General features: G+C 34.9%; 1 protein-coding gene across 1 annotated transcript; it reads left to right on the forward strand.

Annotated features, from left to right (window-relative positions):
* Positions 1–1,781: 1,781 nt before the first annotated feature.
* tmem9b (TMEM9 domain family, member B) lies at positions 1,782–11,649 on the forward strand. Its single transcript, XM_059349365.1, has 5 exons — positions 1,782–2,003; positions 4,278–4,369; positions 4,468–4,576; positions 5,597–5,731; positions 10,334–11,649. Exons 1-5 carry the CDS (start codon positions 1,932–1,934, stop codon positions 10,487–10,489), a joined length of 564 nt encoding a protein of 187 aa, XP_059205348.1. The 5' UTR covers positions 1,782–1,931; the 3' UTR covers positions 10,490–11,649.
* Positions 11,650–16,072: the final 4,423 nt, after the last annotated feature.

Raw genomic sequence — 16,072 nt, forward strand, 5'->3', positions numbered from 1 at the left:
AACGAGTGCTACTGCTCTGAAAAAATGACACCAGTATGCATCAATATATTGTGTATTGTTACCTAGCAACCAAAGACAACTGTTCAGAGTACATGAAAAGAAATGAAAAAGTCCTGTAAAATAGAATCGAGCTATTCACCTGTCGTAGATGACACATGTATGTATATTTTTATGGTTTTTGTACATCTAATATGCTGTAAATAAAGATAGGAAACTTATCTTGTGTTTGTACTCCCTTTTTTTATGGCAACAAGCACAACTTTTTAAATATTTGTTTCATTTCATTTTAGGGATACACCGATCTGAGTACCGATTTGATACAAAAGTGTTTATGTTATAAACTGTATGCCTCACCATGTGAAAGTGATTTGTATCATTGTTTTCTGTATAAGGCAACATTAGACTTGACTTTATGAATACAATGTGTAACAGAAATACAAAAATATACACTTTTGGAATTGTTTATTATTATTATTATTATTATTATTATTATTATTATTATTATTATTTTATTCATTTATTTTTTTAAAGATTCTTTTTTTGGCATTTTACTGCTTTATTAGATAGAGACAGATAGAAAGGGGGAGACAGAGGGGAAGACATGCAGTTTGTCAGAATTGTTTATTATTGAAATAATAGATTGTGAACAAGCAACTTGGTAAAAAAAAATATTTAAAATAAACAGGATTTAAAATTCATGTGTATTTAGCATAGTTACTGCAGTTAGACTTTATAGGGCAGTATAGTATATAAACAGAATTTATTTGAATAGATTGGTCCCATTAAACTACTAGTTTAATGGCATGTAGTTAACTAATTGTGGTTCCAATAGATCTATTATTAGGACATAAGAAACAGACATTAAGACTAAACTAATCCAAGGGTTCTCAAATTGATAGACCTATTTAAATATAGCAAAAAAATGTTTGTTTACTTTATGAGTAACAACATGATTATATATGTTGTATATCTTATGTTTTATCTAGTCTCCCTATATAAGCTTGTGCTATTTACCACATCGCCACACTGTTAAAATAATCGCCTAAACCATTTTTTGTCAAAATTCAGAAATAAAATGTGACTTAGGCAATTTTTGAACATGTCTTTGTGACTTAAGCAAGATATGGTAACACTTTATTTTGAAGGTGTCTACATAAGAGTGACATGAGCGTGTCATAAACATGACATGGGATGTGTCATGAACATTAATGACACTTTGAAGTAACATTAATGCTCATCATACTTGTCATGTCATGTTTCTGACAGGCTTGTAGACACCTTCAAAATAAAGTGTTACCATATCTTGCTTAAGTCACAAAGGCATGTTCAAAAAATTGCCTAAATCATTTATTTCTCTTAAGTTAATGATCAATAAATGTCATATATTACACTTTTGGTGAAGTTTTTTGTGTTTCCTGCAAAACTTGAAAAAATTAGTTCGGCGATTATTTTAACAGGGTGATGATATATAAGTTTGTACTATTTACCACATTTTACTATCACAGTTACAACAGTTAGGTCATCTGACTGAATGATGTCGAACCAAGAGGTGCGTTCGTTTTATATTCACCCAGTTACCAACAAGGGCGGGGTTTAACTCGGCTGGTAGGGTTTTCAGAAAAAAAATATCAAAATTAACAGAAATATTTGTTGAGTAAAGCCCCTACGACACACTTCAAAATTCATAAAAACCAAAATATGGTGTTAAAAAAACACATTTGAGATGTCACCGCCCGCTGGAAACTCCTCTTTGTAATAATCGAGCGGTGTTTCCGGAAACTACAAGTCAGCTGCTGGAAGCTGAAGGTGTTTATCCTGAATTAGCTCGATGCTACAGCCGTCAGTTGTTAGGGTGTTTTTTTATACTCCGGGTTTTGTTTCAGGGAACTATTGAACTGTTGCGGTTTGGAAATCTGTTACAGACTGTAAAGATGAAGTCTGCGTTTCTTCTCCAGGCTTTCTGCTTGTTTTGTTTTGTGTTTTTAAGCCAAGTGACAGCGAAGGTAAGGCTAACGTCAGCTAGCATCGGTTAGCTAGCTACAGTATTAGAGAGAAAATGGTGAAAAGATTCTTCACTAAAATGAAACGTCACCGCTTCAGATTTCAGCTAAACATTATTTCTGGAGCCGTGACAGTAAAGCTAACACTTGGTATCGGAAGTTTGGGACTTCCCTGTGACGTCGCAGGTGTTGTTTTAGCTACAGTTTACACTAAAATAAACAATATAAGCTCCACAAATGTTGTTATTGTTGGTACAAGATGCGTTACTTATGTTTCCGTGCAGCCAGTGAACTGACAAATGTGTCTTGTGACGTCACTTATTGTAGAAAAGCTAACAGCTAACGTCATCTTCAGCTGCTTGTCAATCAATAATCAATGTTATGATCAATATTTTTGTTATAGTACAATGTGACAAAAGTATGTACTGTGCAGTTAAATGTAAACAACAACAACAACAAAACTAATACGTTGGCTTTTTAACACCACGTAGAGTGTTGATTTTATGTTGATTTTATGATTTTATGATTTTTTGTTTTTATTGTATTCATGCATATTTTATTTGTGCGGGCAGTACACTTTACATTTTATTTTATTTATTTTTTATCCCATTTTTAATTTATTGCATCTTACTGATCTATTGTTTACTACATCTCTTTGTATTGTGTTATGTATTTATTGTTTGTGCAGCACTTTGGAAACCTTGTGTTTGCTAAAATTGTGCGATACAAATAAAGGGGATTGGATTGGGATAGTAGCAAAAGGGTGGAAAACAAAATAAGGAAATACATATAATTTACACTGTAAAAATAAATCTGTTTAATTTACGGTAAAATACCGGCAGCTGTGATTGCCAGAAAATACAGTGAGTGGGTTTTCTACTGTCACTTTTAATGTAAATATCGGCAAAAATGTTTTTTAGACTGAATAATCCTTTTAGGGTAATTGTGTCTTTGTGACATTATAGTATTTATCCATTAATTTTCCATAATTAAAAAAAAACATTTTTACAGTTTAAGTTATGTACTATTCCTTTATTAACAGTAATTAGGTGTCTACCACGGTGATATACACCGCTTTTTAAAAATTTTACGCCCTATTTCTGATGCTATTTGACCGTGTTTTACTGTAATTTCTACAAACATTTTTTACAGTGTAGGGCTGTCATAATATCAGAATTTCACACTAGAATTGTGGACACAACATTTTAAATGAAATATATAAACATATAACATTTGAAATAAATCATGATGCCATCAGAAAATAAACAAATATCAAATTAAATTGTTTTTATTGGGCATAGTTTTTCATTACAAATACATTACAGTCGAAATACGATTATCTTAACACATTTATCACTATTTTATTATTATTATTATTATTATTATTTTTAAATATCATGGATATCATTAATACCATGACACACCTAATATAAATGTAATTTTAAAAGACAGAATTAACGATGATATATGTTACCAGCGAAACATGCAGACATGTTAGAATAAGATTAAGATTTCCTTTATTAGTCCCACAACAGGGAAATTTCAAGAATTACAGCAGCAAAGTGGATAGAAAAAATATATATAAATAGTAAACAGCAGTATAAAAAAGAAAAAAAATAAATAAAAACAATTTACAGTATAAACAAGTATAAATATAAAAAGTCTTAAATAAATTAAAATATAGATTAAAATAAAAAAAATTATGAACACTATATACAATGTAGACCGAGTCAGCTGTTGGATATGGACCACAGAATATTGCACATATAAATTCAATTATCAAAATATTGGGTAACACTTTATATTAAGGTCCTTGTAATAACCATTAATTAACAAGTAATAAGGCCCTTGTAAGTCCTTACAAGATGCTTATTAACATTATTGTGTGTTTATAAGCTTATATACGTGTTAATAATGGCATTATAATACAGCTAATAGCAAGCTATAAGAGATTTATAAGCACTAATAAAAAACTTGTTAACAGTTTGCAAATGCTTAAGAACATATCATTGTAATCTTATAATTGTTCATAATAGCATTACAAACACCCATGACCCACCCATTATGTCTTTGCCATGCCTTTATTAATCTTATTTTGTTTGCTTATTGATATTAAAATATACTTCATTGCTCCTCTATTATAAGTTAACTATAAGTTAACTATGCTTTTAAGGACCTTATTATAAAGCGTTACCAAATATTGTACAGAAGAAGAAGAAGAAGAAGAAAATACAACAAAACAAACCGATACGACACATGTGTTCTCTCTGTTAACAGAACTCTGAAGACATCCGTTGTAAATGCATCTGTCCACCGTACAAAGATATCGAAGGACAAATCTACAAACAAAATGTCTCTCTCAAAGACTGGTATGTAAAGTGACGTGTCACCATTCTTCCCTGGAAGACGTGAGCTGTCTATTTCCTGCTGACTATCAGCTTGTTGTTGTTATTGTCTTGTTTTTCAGTAACTGTCTTCACGTAGTTGAACCCATGCCTGTTGATGGAAACGACGTGGAGGCGTACTGCTTACGCTGCGAGTGTAAATATGAGGAGAGGAGCTCAGGGACCATCAAGGTAAGACGACCCTGAAGGGGTCTGTAATTAATTTGTTTTGTTATTTAACTGTATTATTATTATTGGGGCTATATAATGCCAGAAAATCTTGAAAAATAACCATAATTTTCCCCTTAACCCTTTATCGGGCGAAGAACTATATTTGGTAACTTCAGTGGATATCAAAATGGGGTCCTCATGTCTCTCTGTGAGGTCACAGAACCACATGGATTTGTAATATTTAGAGAAAAAAGTGGCAAATTTACTAGATTAAAGTGGCAAATCTACAAGAAAAAAAAGTCGCAGATTTGAGAGATTTAAAGTGGCAGATCTGCGCGAAAAAAGTCGCAGATTTACGAGAAAAAAGTGAAAAAAACCAACCTTTTTTCTTGTAGATTTGCCACTTTAATCTCGTAAACTTTTTCCTCAAAATATTACCCCCCTCCCCCGGGTCCCTATGTTTTTTTTTTACACATTCTCGCAATATGTAATATCCTCCAATATTCTCTAGGGTTGAGATTTGGACTTTGCAAGTATTTCAATGAGTGTCCTATTAAGGGTTAATTTGACATCAATCAAACGAAATTCAGTTTATGATGTAGAAAATCAACCAATGCTCACATTCGAGAAGCTAGAAATAGTGAATATTAGGACTGTGCGATATATCGATATAAAAAAATATAGATATATTTTTAAATGTGATATGGAATTAGACCATATTGCATATATTGATATAGTTAACATTTTCACTGTGATCCTTGCTCCAGGCAAGCTGCGGCTTTTATTTAAGATATTTTTTTATTTAAATGTGCACTTTATGGAGCTTTGATTAAAAAAAAAAAAAAAAAAGGTACTACAAAACGACGTATCCACTTTCCCAGCTTTAATGGTAGAATAACGCAACAGCGCCCCCGGTTTTAATGGTAGAAATGCGATAATGCTTACCCGGCTTATATGGGTTAAGTCAGTGTGTTTTCTGTGTTTGGATCCTACACGTGTCAAGTGAAACCAAATCAACCAGTAATCATTCTGTACGTTTAGGTCACCATCATCATGTACCTGTCCATCCTGGGCCTGCTGCTGCTCTACATGGTGTATCTGACTCTCCTGGAGCCCATTCTGAAGAGGCGTCTGTTTGGACATTCACAGCTTATCCAAAGTGATGATGATGTCGGGGTGAGTGTTCCTCTTATTATTACAGTGTTGCAGCTCACAGTTAGAAGGTACAATAAGCTTTTATATTATGGTAATTATGGCACGGCCCCACCCTTTTACCCAGAAAACAAGTTACTCTGATTTCTGTCTTTCATGTTTGTGTCAATTCCCTCTCTTTGCAAAATATGTCAGGTGGGATTCATCCTTTTGTGTGTAAAATCTAACTAAGTTATGGGTTGCAAATGACCAAATTACACACAAAAAAATATAACCTATAATTTCTGAATGTGAACCTTTTTAAATAATCATGGAAATGTCAAATTTGAAAATTGATGTAGTTATCATTTTCCTTTCCAATTTAACAAAGGTTAGACAGTTTGCCAACACGGATCAAAATTACCATGTGGAACAGTTTGGTCTTGCTGCTGCTTAGTCATATTTTTAAAGTGAAAGCTCTTTCACAGAAACCTCTCATGTAACACTTCCCCTTGCCTGAACTCTGCCAGTGGAAATGTTCCTCCTCTCCCCTCAGGCAGAGGCAGTGACTGTTTCTCTTGTCATATCTAAACACTGTGTCCTGCTGGAGGAGACCAAACAGATTTACTTCTCTTTGAAAGGGCTTTTAGCATATTAACCCATTTAGGTCTAAAACGGCTGGAGAAAATGCCTGGAAAACCTCTGGGCAATTTTAAAATAAGCCCCTAAAACCTGAAGTTTTTCTGGAAATTCAACAGAAGTGTCAACTCTTCCTACTAAATAATAGATTTTTCAGCCTCTGTAGCAGATAGAAATGAAATTCAAAAAGTATTTGAGAGCTTATAGCTGTTATATCTGAGCTCCCTCCGCTATAGTCGTCTTCAGCCATGATTTCAGTTCTGGAAAAGTCCCATGATGCATTGCGACACTCCCACATCTATTCTCATTTTGTGTCTTTTTTTTGTAATTTTGTGTCTTTTTTAGTCATTTTGTGTCTTTTTTTGTCCTATTTTGTCTTTTTTAGTAATTTTGTGTCTTTTTTTTGTCATTTTGTGTCTCTTTTTAGTCATTTTGTGTCTTTTTGTGTCTTTTTTGGGTGATGATTTCAAAGTTCTGGAAAAGTCCCATGTTGCATTGCAACACTCCCACATGTATTCTGATGCATTTCATTGGCCAAGAGACCAAAAATAGGTGAAAAAAAAACTACAAATACTACAAAATGACGTATCTGCTTTCCCAGCTTTAATGGGTTAATACTTTTTTTTGGCTTCTTTTGATAGTTAGCAGTGGAAATATCAACTATTGTTGCAACAGCAGCAGGTCCAACCTGAACAGATCCTGCAGCCTGCACTGTGTGTGGTCAGACCTGCTGCAAACATTAGGAGTGATCTCATGCTGCATCATATCCATTAGGAACCACAATCTCAGGCAGAGAGCTGCAGCAGGGGAAGCTGTCAGTCGTGCATGATTCAGCCTAACCGTTTACTGCTCACATCACTCTATCTCCATGTGGTTTTGCTACTGGCCTGTTTCTTAAATATCATTAAAATGGGAGATCAGGTTTCTTTTATCAGTTCATGAGATTAACTCTCTGAAGCCCACAACCCAGCAGAGTGGGCTGTATTAAACCTCTGAAGTCCAGGAGATTTTGATTCAAATTTGTCAACTTCCTATGCATTCATTTCTGTCTCTGTTTAGCATCTTCCAGTCTGTCCTTACATCACATGCATGGCTCCTTTTTCTCCACACAAACTTGGCTATCAGTCAGATTTTTCATTTTATTTTAAATAACAAAGTATAAAGCTGCCAGGAACCCAAAATACAAACAAAAGACACATGTGTCTATGGAAATGTACCATTTTTTAAACCATTTATACACACAAAAACAGCAGAAAAAATAATAAATAATGAAACTACAAAACAGTCTATTTGCATGTAATTTAAAAATAGTAATAGTTTTCATTGCAGAAAGAAAATTCACATTTTAAAAATGGTCTAGAAACATAAATGGCACACTGTGAAAGCTCCTATGATGCATTTTCAACAGGCTTTCTCAGCTTGTCTACATATCATAAATAAATAAAGTTATTACTGTAAATAAAACGTGTATTTTCAATAAATCGACGGACTCCAGAGGGTTAAGACTGCTCCCTCTCTGCTCTCCTGCTGCAGTAACAGTTTGTTGTCACTCTGCCTTCAGTCAAGAAGAGTTTTCTTGCAGTGGCAGCACAAAATCACTAAACAGGTTTCCCAGGGAACATTATAATTATAATGGATCTAAAACATGTCGGCTCCCACTTCTGCACAGAAGCCAGTAGAAAGAAAACAAATGACTGAGCAGCTTGAAGTAAACTAGGGGTTTAGAGTCATTTTAAAAGTGCAGTGCATAAAAAAACATATTAATATTTATAGTCATACATTTCTAACAATAATCTAGTTGCTGATATAGTTTATTTCCACTCCTAACTATTGCAAGGAACCGAAATGCCATTAAAAGATCATTCAAAGAGCAGCAAATCCGTTTGTTTTTTTTCCATTATGACACATTTTTTTTGAGATATAAAGATATTTCAGATATGACAAAGCAAAGGAAAACAGACGCTGCCTCTGCTTGAGGGGAGAGGAGGAACACTGCTGTGTTTTCACTGGCAGAGTTCATGTAAGAGGAAGTGTTACATGAGAAGTTCCTCCGAAAAAAGCTTTCACTGTAAAAATATGACTAAGCAGCAGCAAGAACCAAAATGTTTCACATCGTCATTTTGATCCACGTTGGCAAACTGTTTAACTTTTGATAAATTGGAAAGGAAAATAACAATATTACTGTCAGAAATTAGGTTAATGCAGTATGCATTATTAGGAGCTAATGTAAGATATGCTATTTACTTTCCTTTCACTGTATTTGTAGCACAGCAACAGAAAAGCAAAATGACCATGCTGGAGAAAGCTTTAAATGACAGAAGTATAAATTATCTAATTGATACAGAGTTGGGACTATTTGTAGCATTGTAGCTTGTCCTCAAACTGTCAGTGGGAGCAAAACAAGGAGGAGAGATTTGAAAGCAAAACCAGTATAAGTGGAAACACTGCGGAGACATTAATTATAGAGGAAATGGTGGGCTTGTAATGTTTAGTCAGTCTTTGATACGGGGAGGCTGCCCAGCTGATAATGTTGGTTTAATTTCCTCAACGCATTTGTCACAGACATCTGTTGTGGCTGTGATCCTCCCAACCCGCTCTGCTTTTACTTTGATTATGAGTTTCTCTTTGAGAGCCACTTTATTGTATAGCACTCAGTGAGAGAGAGACAGGATCTAGGAAACCCAGCGAAGAGAATGAAAATATTAAAGTTTCAAGGTAAAAAGTTGTCCTTGTTGTTATCTGTGTTTTGAGCCAGGGTTCACTTCAAAACAGATTAGAAGAAGGCAACATAAACACAATAAATGACAGATATAGTTCAGGGATTTATGGAGTTTTGTATCAAATACACATCAACAAGAGTGCAAATGTACAAGGGACATGCAAGGAATGTAGACAGAGTGATATTTGCTTTCGTTATACTGTAAATCTTATCAATAGCACGACTGAAGAAGTAGAGTTACATCTAAAAAAAATTGAATATTGTGGAAAAAGTTCAATGTTTTTTGTCAATTATTTCAGAAAGTGAAACTCGTATATTATATAGATTCATTACACATAGAGTGACTTTCACTTTCTGAAATGATTGACAAAAATATTGAACTTTTTCATAATTCTAATTTTTTGAGATGTTCCTGTAGACCAGGAGTCTCTTAGTCCTATGCCCTGAAACAAAAGGTTTAAACTCCTTCAGGGCTGGATGTTTCTGGTTGTTCTTTACAGCATTAGCCCTTCGTCTGAGGTTACAAATGTCCAGGAGTTTATCCTGATTCCTCCCTTGAAGTCTTGCTAGCGATCTGAACCAGACTTTCAGACTGTTTATATTGGAAGTATTTAGATTTCCGAACCAAGCAATAAAACAAGTGGTTGAAACAGTTTTAATGATCATCTGTAAAAGAAAGTCATACGTTCAGCAGAAACATTAAAAGAGTTTCTTTCTCAGGGGAAATAAAGTCTTTGCTGGAAATTTTTTTGGAAATGGCATCAATATCGGACAGCTTGTAGTCAAGAACTTTACCCAAATATTACAGCAGTTGGCAGTGGGCTAGGTGTTGACCTTCTCAAATCAATCATGTCTCCTAAAAAATGTAAAATCTCAACAAACACACAACCATGACATTTAACAGAACAATACATGTTTTTTTTGTTTTTTTGACATGAGACAAACAAAACATGGGTATAACATAAATGGCACAGCAACAGAAGTTTTTAGACAGTAAATCAAGAAAAAGTTGCCAGATTTAAAAAAAAAAAAAAAAAAAAAAAGATATCCTCTTTAGCAGATATGATGTACCTGATTTTCTCCAAGTGTAAAACATTTCCCAGCTCTCTCAACCACATTTCAAATGTAGGAGCCCTTTCAGATTTCCAAGCCTGTAAAATTAGCTTTCTGGCTAACAATGTTAGCTTCATAACTACTTTTCACACTATCTGGATTAGCCACTCCAAATCTAATTCCTTTTGACAGTAATCATATTTTTATTTTTTTATTTTTTCTTCCTGTGTTTTCAGGACCAGCAGCCTTTTGCCAACGCTCACAACGTTCTGTCCCGCTCCCACTCTCGACCCAACATGCTGAACAAAGTGGAGCATGCCCAGCAGCGCTGGAGGAGGCAGGTCCAGGAGCAGAGGAAGTCCGTGTTCGACCGCCACGTTGTTCTCAGTTAAACTGCCCTGAGAGAGCCAGAGGTACCGGTGGAGCAAAAAAGAAACAAAGAAAGAAACAAACAAAAAAAGAAACAAAAAACACTGTGACAGAGCCCTCAGTTTATATCGCTTCCTTCTTCTCATTTGTGATTTGTATCTCATCAAGTGTGACACTTCCCAGGTGGACATGATGAAGACATCTGTAAATCTGAAGAGCAACAATCCCTGTCTAATGTATAATCTGTCTGCAGGCAGCACAAGAGATTACAGTGAATTCATTTTTGCACAATCTTGAATGAACAGTCTTAAATAGCATTCCCCCCCCCCAAAAAAAATCAGAATATTTCCCTCCGCCTGCTGTCTAAGTTTGCAGAAGTGCCAAGTCACCAGAAGATTTGCAGTGAATAATTTGATGGCAGAGACTAATAAATGTGAGATAAAATAAAAATCTTTCAAGTGAATATTTTATAACTTTCTCTAACTCTTTCTGGCCACAGTGTCAGGTGGAGTCCCATCAGTCCAAAGCTGACCACTCTTTCACTTTTTACAAGCCAAACTGGCGTTCAGAGTGAGTGAACCCTCCAGATGTTGGCTGCAGTAATGATCTGTTAACTTGTAGCTGGTGGCTATTTTTCCTCTCCAAAAAACTAATATAACTTGAAACTATACTGCTCTCACCGCGGGGGAAAAAGGAAAAAGGGTGTAAAATATAAATCAGCCTTCTTTGGAAATGCATGTTTTATAATGACTCTTTTATAAATGTGTTTTGCATCCTTTATTCCTTCCATAATGTCTGATAACTGGTGTGAGATCCATCGTTCAACGCGTTACTTTAAATTTGATATTTCAGAGTAGTTTCACTGAACCTGCAGACATTAATGCAAAACTCTTGATGGTGATGTCATAGTTATCGTAGCTGTGCTATTGATCCTCGTCTGTTGGAGACCCTCTTGAAATCAGTGCACTCTTCAACTGCCTAATCAGATCTAATGGATAGTCTTTTATGTTGACACTTCCATGTGTTTGGTCTAGTTCCATGATGAAGGTTAGTGTGACGCAGTCTGACTGCACTGATGGTTGTTTTGTGTTCAGTCGGGCTGCGAGCAGAACTATGAAAGTGTTCTTAACTATTGTATATGTTAAACCTTTAACTTTTAAATAAATTTATGTAATATTTGTGATTCTTGGGTTTATGATTTGTTGAAATGTCTTCGTGTTGCACAGAGTGCAGTTTCTATAGCTGTAAGTGCATTTAACCCATAAGAACCCAGACCCAGTAGTCCATAACCCTTTATCAAGTTGCAAATTTACTAGATTAAAGTGCCAAATCTACAAGAAAAAAATGTCCAGATTTAAGAGTTTTAAAGTGGCAAATCTGCTCGAAAAAAGTCGCAGATTTATGAGACAAAAGTGGGGAAAAAAACTACTTTTTTCTCGCAGATTTACGAGACAAAAGTGGGGAAAAATAACAACTTTTTTCTCGCAGATTCACCTCTTTAAATCTCATAAATCTGCCCATTTTTTTCTCGTAGATTTGACACCTAAAATAGAACTTGAGAACAAATGAGATTCTTGAAAACAAAGTTCTTAGATTTCTTCTCAAATTTCTTCTTCATATTAGTGATTGACTCCCCATTAGCTGTTACCTTAGTAACCAGCTAGTCTTCCTGGGGTCCACTGGAACAACACAGAAAATACACAAGAAAATCATATTGTCAACATATCATACATTTACAGGTAAAGTCAATCACAATATATCTGAAAACGGTAAGAAAAGAAAAGGTAAGAACAACATTTAAAAATGTACAGCTTGTATAAAATAAGATTTCAGTTTCTTTTTATTTTGTCCAGTATTTCTACACTGAAATACACAATTATCGTTCAGGGATATGGAGATTTGTACCAAATACTCATGAAAAAGAGTGCAAATGTGCAAGGAATGTAGACTGTATTATTTGCTGTTCGACTACATCTTGTCAACAGTCCTTCTGATTAAGTAAACATAGAATCTCTTCGTCCTCCTACAGCTGCCCTTGTAGTTCAATACAGCAGTAGCCCTTGTGAGGATCTGCCTGTTATAAATGTCCAGGAGCTGTGTGAATGGGTGAATGATGATATGTGGTGTAAAAGCAACAAAAGCACATCAATTTAATTTTGCCTAGAGTCGTACACATGAACCAGTATGTCTACACTGAAATGCCCATAGATAGATAGATAGATAGATAGTTTATTTGTCCTCAAAGAGAAGATTATTTCCAGAAATAAGTAAGACAAGATTATAAAGGAAATTATACAAAGAGGCAAAGATGTGGTTCTCACAGGACAGCGATGCTACAAACATGATCTTAGAGAATATTATGCATTTCTGTAGATCAGGGCCGTTTAAAGCTTTTTTTGGTCTCTCTGCAAAGCCTTATTTGGAGGCTATGGGTGTTAGGAGATCTGGAGGTATTTAACATTTAAAACATCAATCTGGTGCACGTCAAGAATAAAAAAGGTTAGATCCATTAAAAAGTCTTAACATCTTTTTCCCTCTCAAAGTCAAATCAAACCTCTTAAGTTGACCTCATTTTCAAAATCAGCAGCTCATCACCGTTCATCCACCTTCACTGGATCCCAGTTAAATGACACATTGAATACAAACTTATCCTCCTGATAAATCCGTCCACGACCTCGCCGCTCCATATCTCTGACCTCCTCCACCTCTACAGACATTCCTAACCTGAGGTCCTCCAACAGCTCTGCTCATCTCCCCCCCGCACCAAACTAAACACTTTTGGGGTTCGTGCCTTCAGCTCTGCAGCCTCCACCCTCTCCCTGGAACTCTCTCCTGGCTCAAACCCAAAATGCCTCCTTGGACATTTAAAAAAAAAACCCTCTCAAGCTCCATCTCTTCACAAAGGCTTTTGGACTCACTTAACCCCCTCAACCCGTCATCAGTGCCCAATTTTTTTTAGTCATCCTACTGTATTGTATTGTATAGTAAATCAATCAATCAATCAATCAATCAATCAGACTTTATTTGTATAGCACTTTTCATACAAGAGAGATGCAACACAAATCGTTTTACATAAAAAAGGAGAAAATAATAATAAAAAGATAACGAAACATAGAAACAAGCAAACACCCTCCGCCCATCCCCACCTTCATCCCACCCATCCTATTAAAAACAAAATAAAATAAGATAAAAGATATATATATATATATATATATATATATATATATATAAATAGCAAATAAATAAAAGACAAGATGAAAATCTCTAAAAATGGTTCAGGTAAAAGCCAAATTACAAAGATAAGTCTTCAGTTTGCTCTTAAAAAGCATCCTTGGGTTTCTTGAGAGATGCTATATAAATTTAAGCTATTATTATTAGTAGTAGTAGTAGTATTAATAATAATAAAATGAATATAAATAAGACATATGCTCTAATTTACTTAAGATGTTAGTTTTGAATGTTGGGAACAAATTTAGTTCATGAGGCATCAAAATCGTGGCAAACATTGCAACTGATATCATAAAAAAAAGCTCTTCCCGCCAAAATAAAATAAATATTAAACAAATCATGTCATTACACAGACTAATGCATTTCACAACAAAGTTAAAATTATAAGAATCTATAGTGTAAATTGAACTGAAGGAGTTAAACTTAGCAAAACCTTAAACAGCTACAGGAGTAAAATGCAACATACACATTAATGATATTTATCCAGATGAAACATTTTAGTGCACAATGAAAAGTTTTACTTTTGATACTTTAAGTGCATTTTCCTGATAATACATTTTTTACATAGGTGTGGTTTCGCATGGAGGACTTTAACTTGTTATAAAGTATTTTCACAGTGTGCTAAAAGTAGTTTTACTGAAGTTTGAAAGGATCTGAAAACTTTCCCACCACTCACGGCTTCTTCTCTCTCAAACGTCTGGAAATGGGCACTTAAACACTATTAAAAATCTGCAGAACTAACAGTGACTACATTCATTTTGTCTGTAGATGTTTGATAACTCTCCTTCTTTTTATTAAGCAAAATGATTTCCATGCAGCTGCGTCATCGTTTCCTGTGCAGTCCACTTTTCTTTTTTTTCTCTCTCTCTCCTCTTTGCATGCAGTTTGACGGAGGAGACTATTTTTCCGCAGGAAAAAAAAAATCAGTTTTCAGTCTGCACAGGGAGAAAGCGACACAGGCTGTCTGCTAAAGAATGGATCACTGAGCAAACTCTGCAGCAACAAACACACACACAGGTAGGCTGTTTGTTTCACCTTATCACATGTTGTTAATATTAAAATCTAACGACTTTTTAAAACCTTTTTAACTAACTTGGTGCAGTATTTGTAGCATCTTCAGAGACTTGTGTTGATGAGAAAAGAAAACTTCTTTGCATCTTCTATTCTGTTGTATTGTTGACATGATTAACATGATTTAAGAAGTTAAATGAAACGCGCTGACTTTGATCGATGTTGTTATAAAGTGTCTAATCTGCTGTTTGACGTTTGAGGAGAAAAGTAGTTCTTCTCAGCTTTGGTGCTGCATTTGCATGAGTTGGCCTACAGGGGGCGCCTCAGCCTTTGAATTTGATCCATGCACATACATAATATCTGTTGCACCCTGAAGATATGGCTGAGGAACTCACCTGTGTTTACTTTTTACTGCATGTTCCTACAAGTTTCATTTCAATTAGGGTTTTCTGAGATATTTATTTAGCTGGATCCACCTCACACACACACATGCACACACACACACACACACATGCACAAGCTCCACTGTATGATACATTACACCATTACGCTACATTTGCCTTCAAGGTTTCTGAGTCAGTAGTCAGACAGAATGCTGCTAAAATGCCACGAGATAAAGGAGCGTCCTTGTGCTGAACTTGGCTCTTCAGTAGCACGGCGTGTTGAGAAGCTGCAGCTGCAGACTAGACACAGTAACATGATGTTTACTTGTTATTCCAAATCTCCTGAGATATTTCTTATGAAATCATATTAATAAATGCTCATTATGGCCTATTAGTAATGTTGATAGGCTAATTTAGACTGAGTTGGTTGTTTTATCTTTATTGTAAGGCTCATAATAAGATTTGCGGCTCCATTCCAACATATTTTCTTTTTTTTTGGCTAACAATGCTAAAGGTTGCAGACCCTTCATCTAGATGGAGACAAAATAATCCAGGTGAAATGTCCTCTGACCTGGATTATTGCAGGTATTATATCTGTTACTTATCTGTTAGTTTATTTATTCACTCAGGTAATGGTACATACCAGAGGTTTGGACTCGAGTCACAAATTTGATGACTTTAGACAAAAAAAAAGACTTGCAACTTGACTTGGACTTCAACACCAGTGACTCGTGACTTGGACATGAGCCTGTTGACTTGAAAGACCTTCTACAAGCCTTTTTTATGATTAACTTGTAGCTGCACTTGTTTTAAAAAAACTTGTTTTAACAAATAAAATCCAAAATTTAGAAAGCATTCATGATTTTTTATTTTTTTTGTACATTTAGCTAACATTTAATGGTAATATAATAGTAATAATCATTATTTGTATAGCACAAAATGCATCTCAAATTGCTTTACATGTGAGAGTTTTGAAATGAAAAC

Source organism: Centropristis striata, chromosome 2 (assembly GCF_030273125.1).
Source record: "Centropristis striata isolate RG_2023a ecotype Rhode Island chromosome 2, C.striata_1.0, whole genome shotgun sequence".
NCBI classification, from domain to species: Eukaryota; Metazoa; Chordata; class Actinopteri; order Perciformes; family Serranidae; genus Centropristis; species Centropristis striata.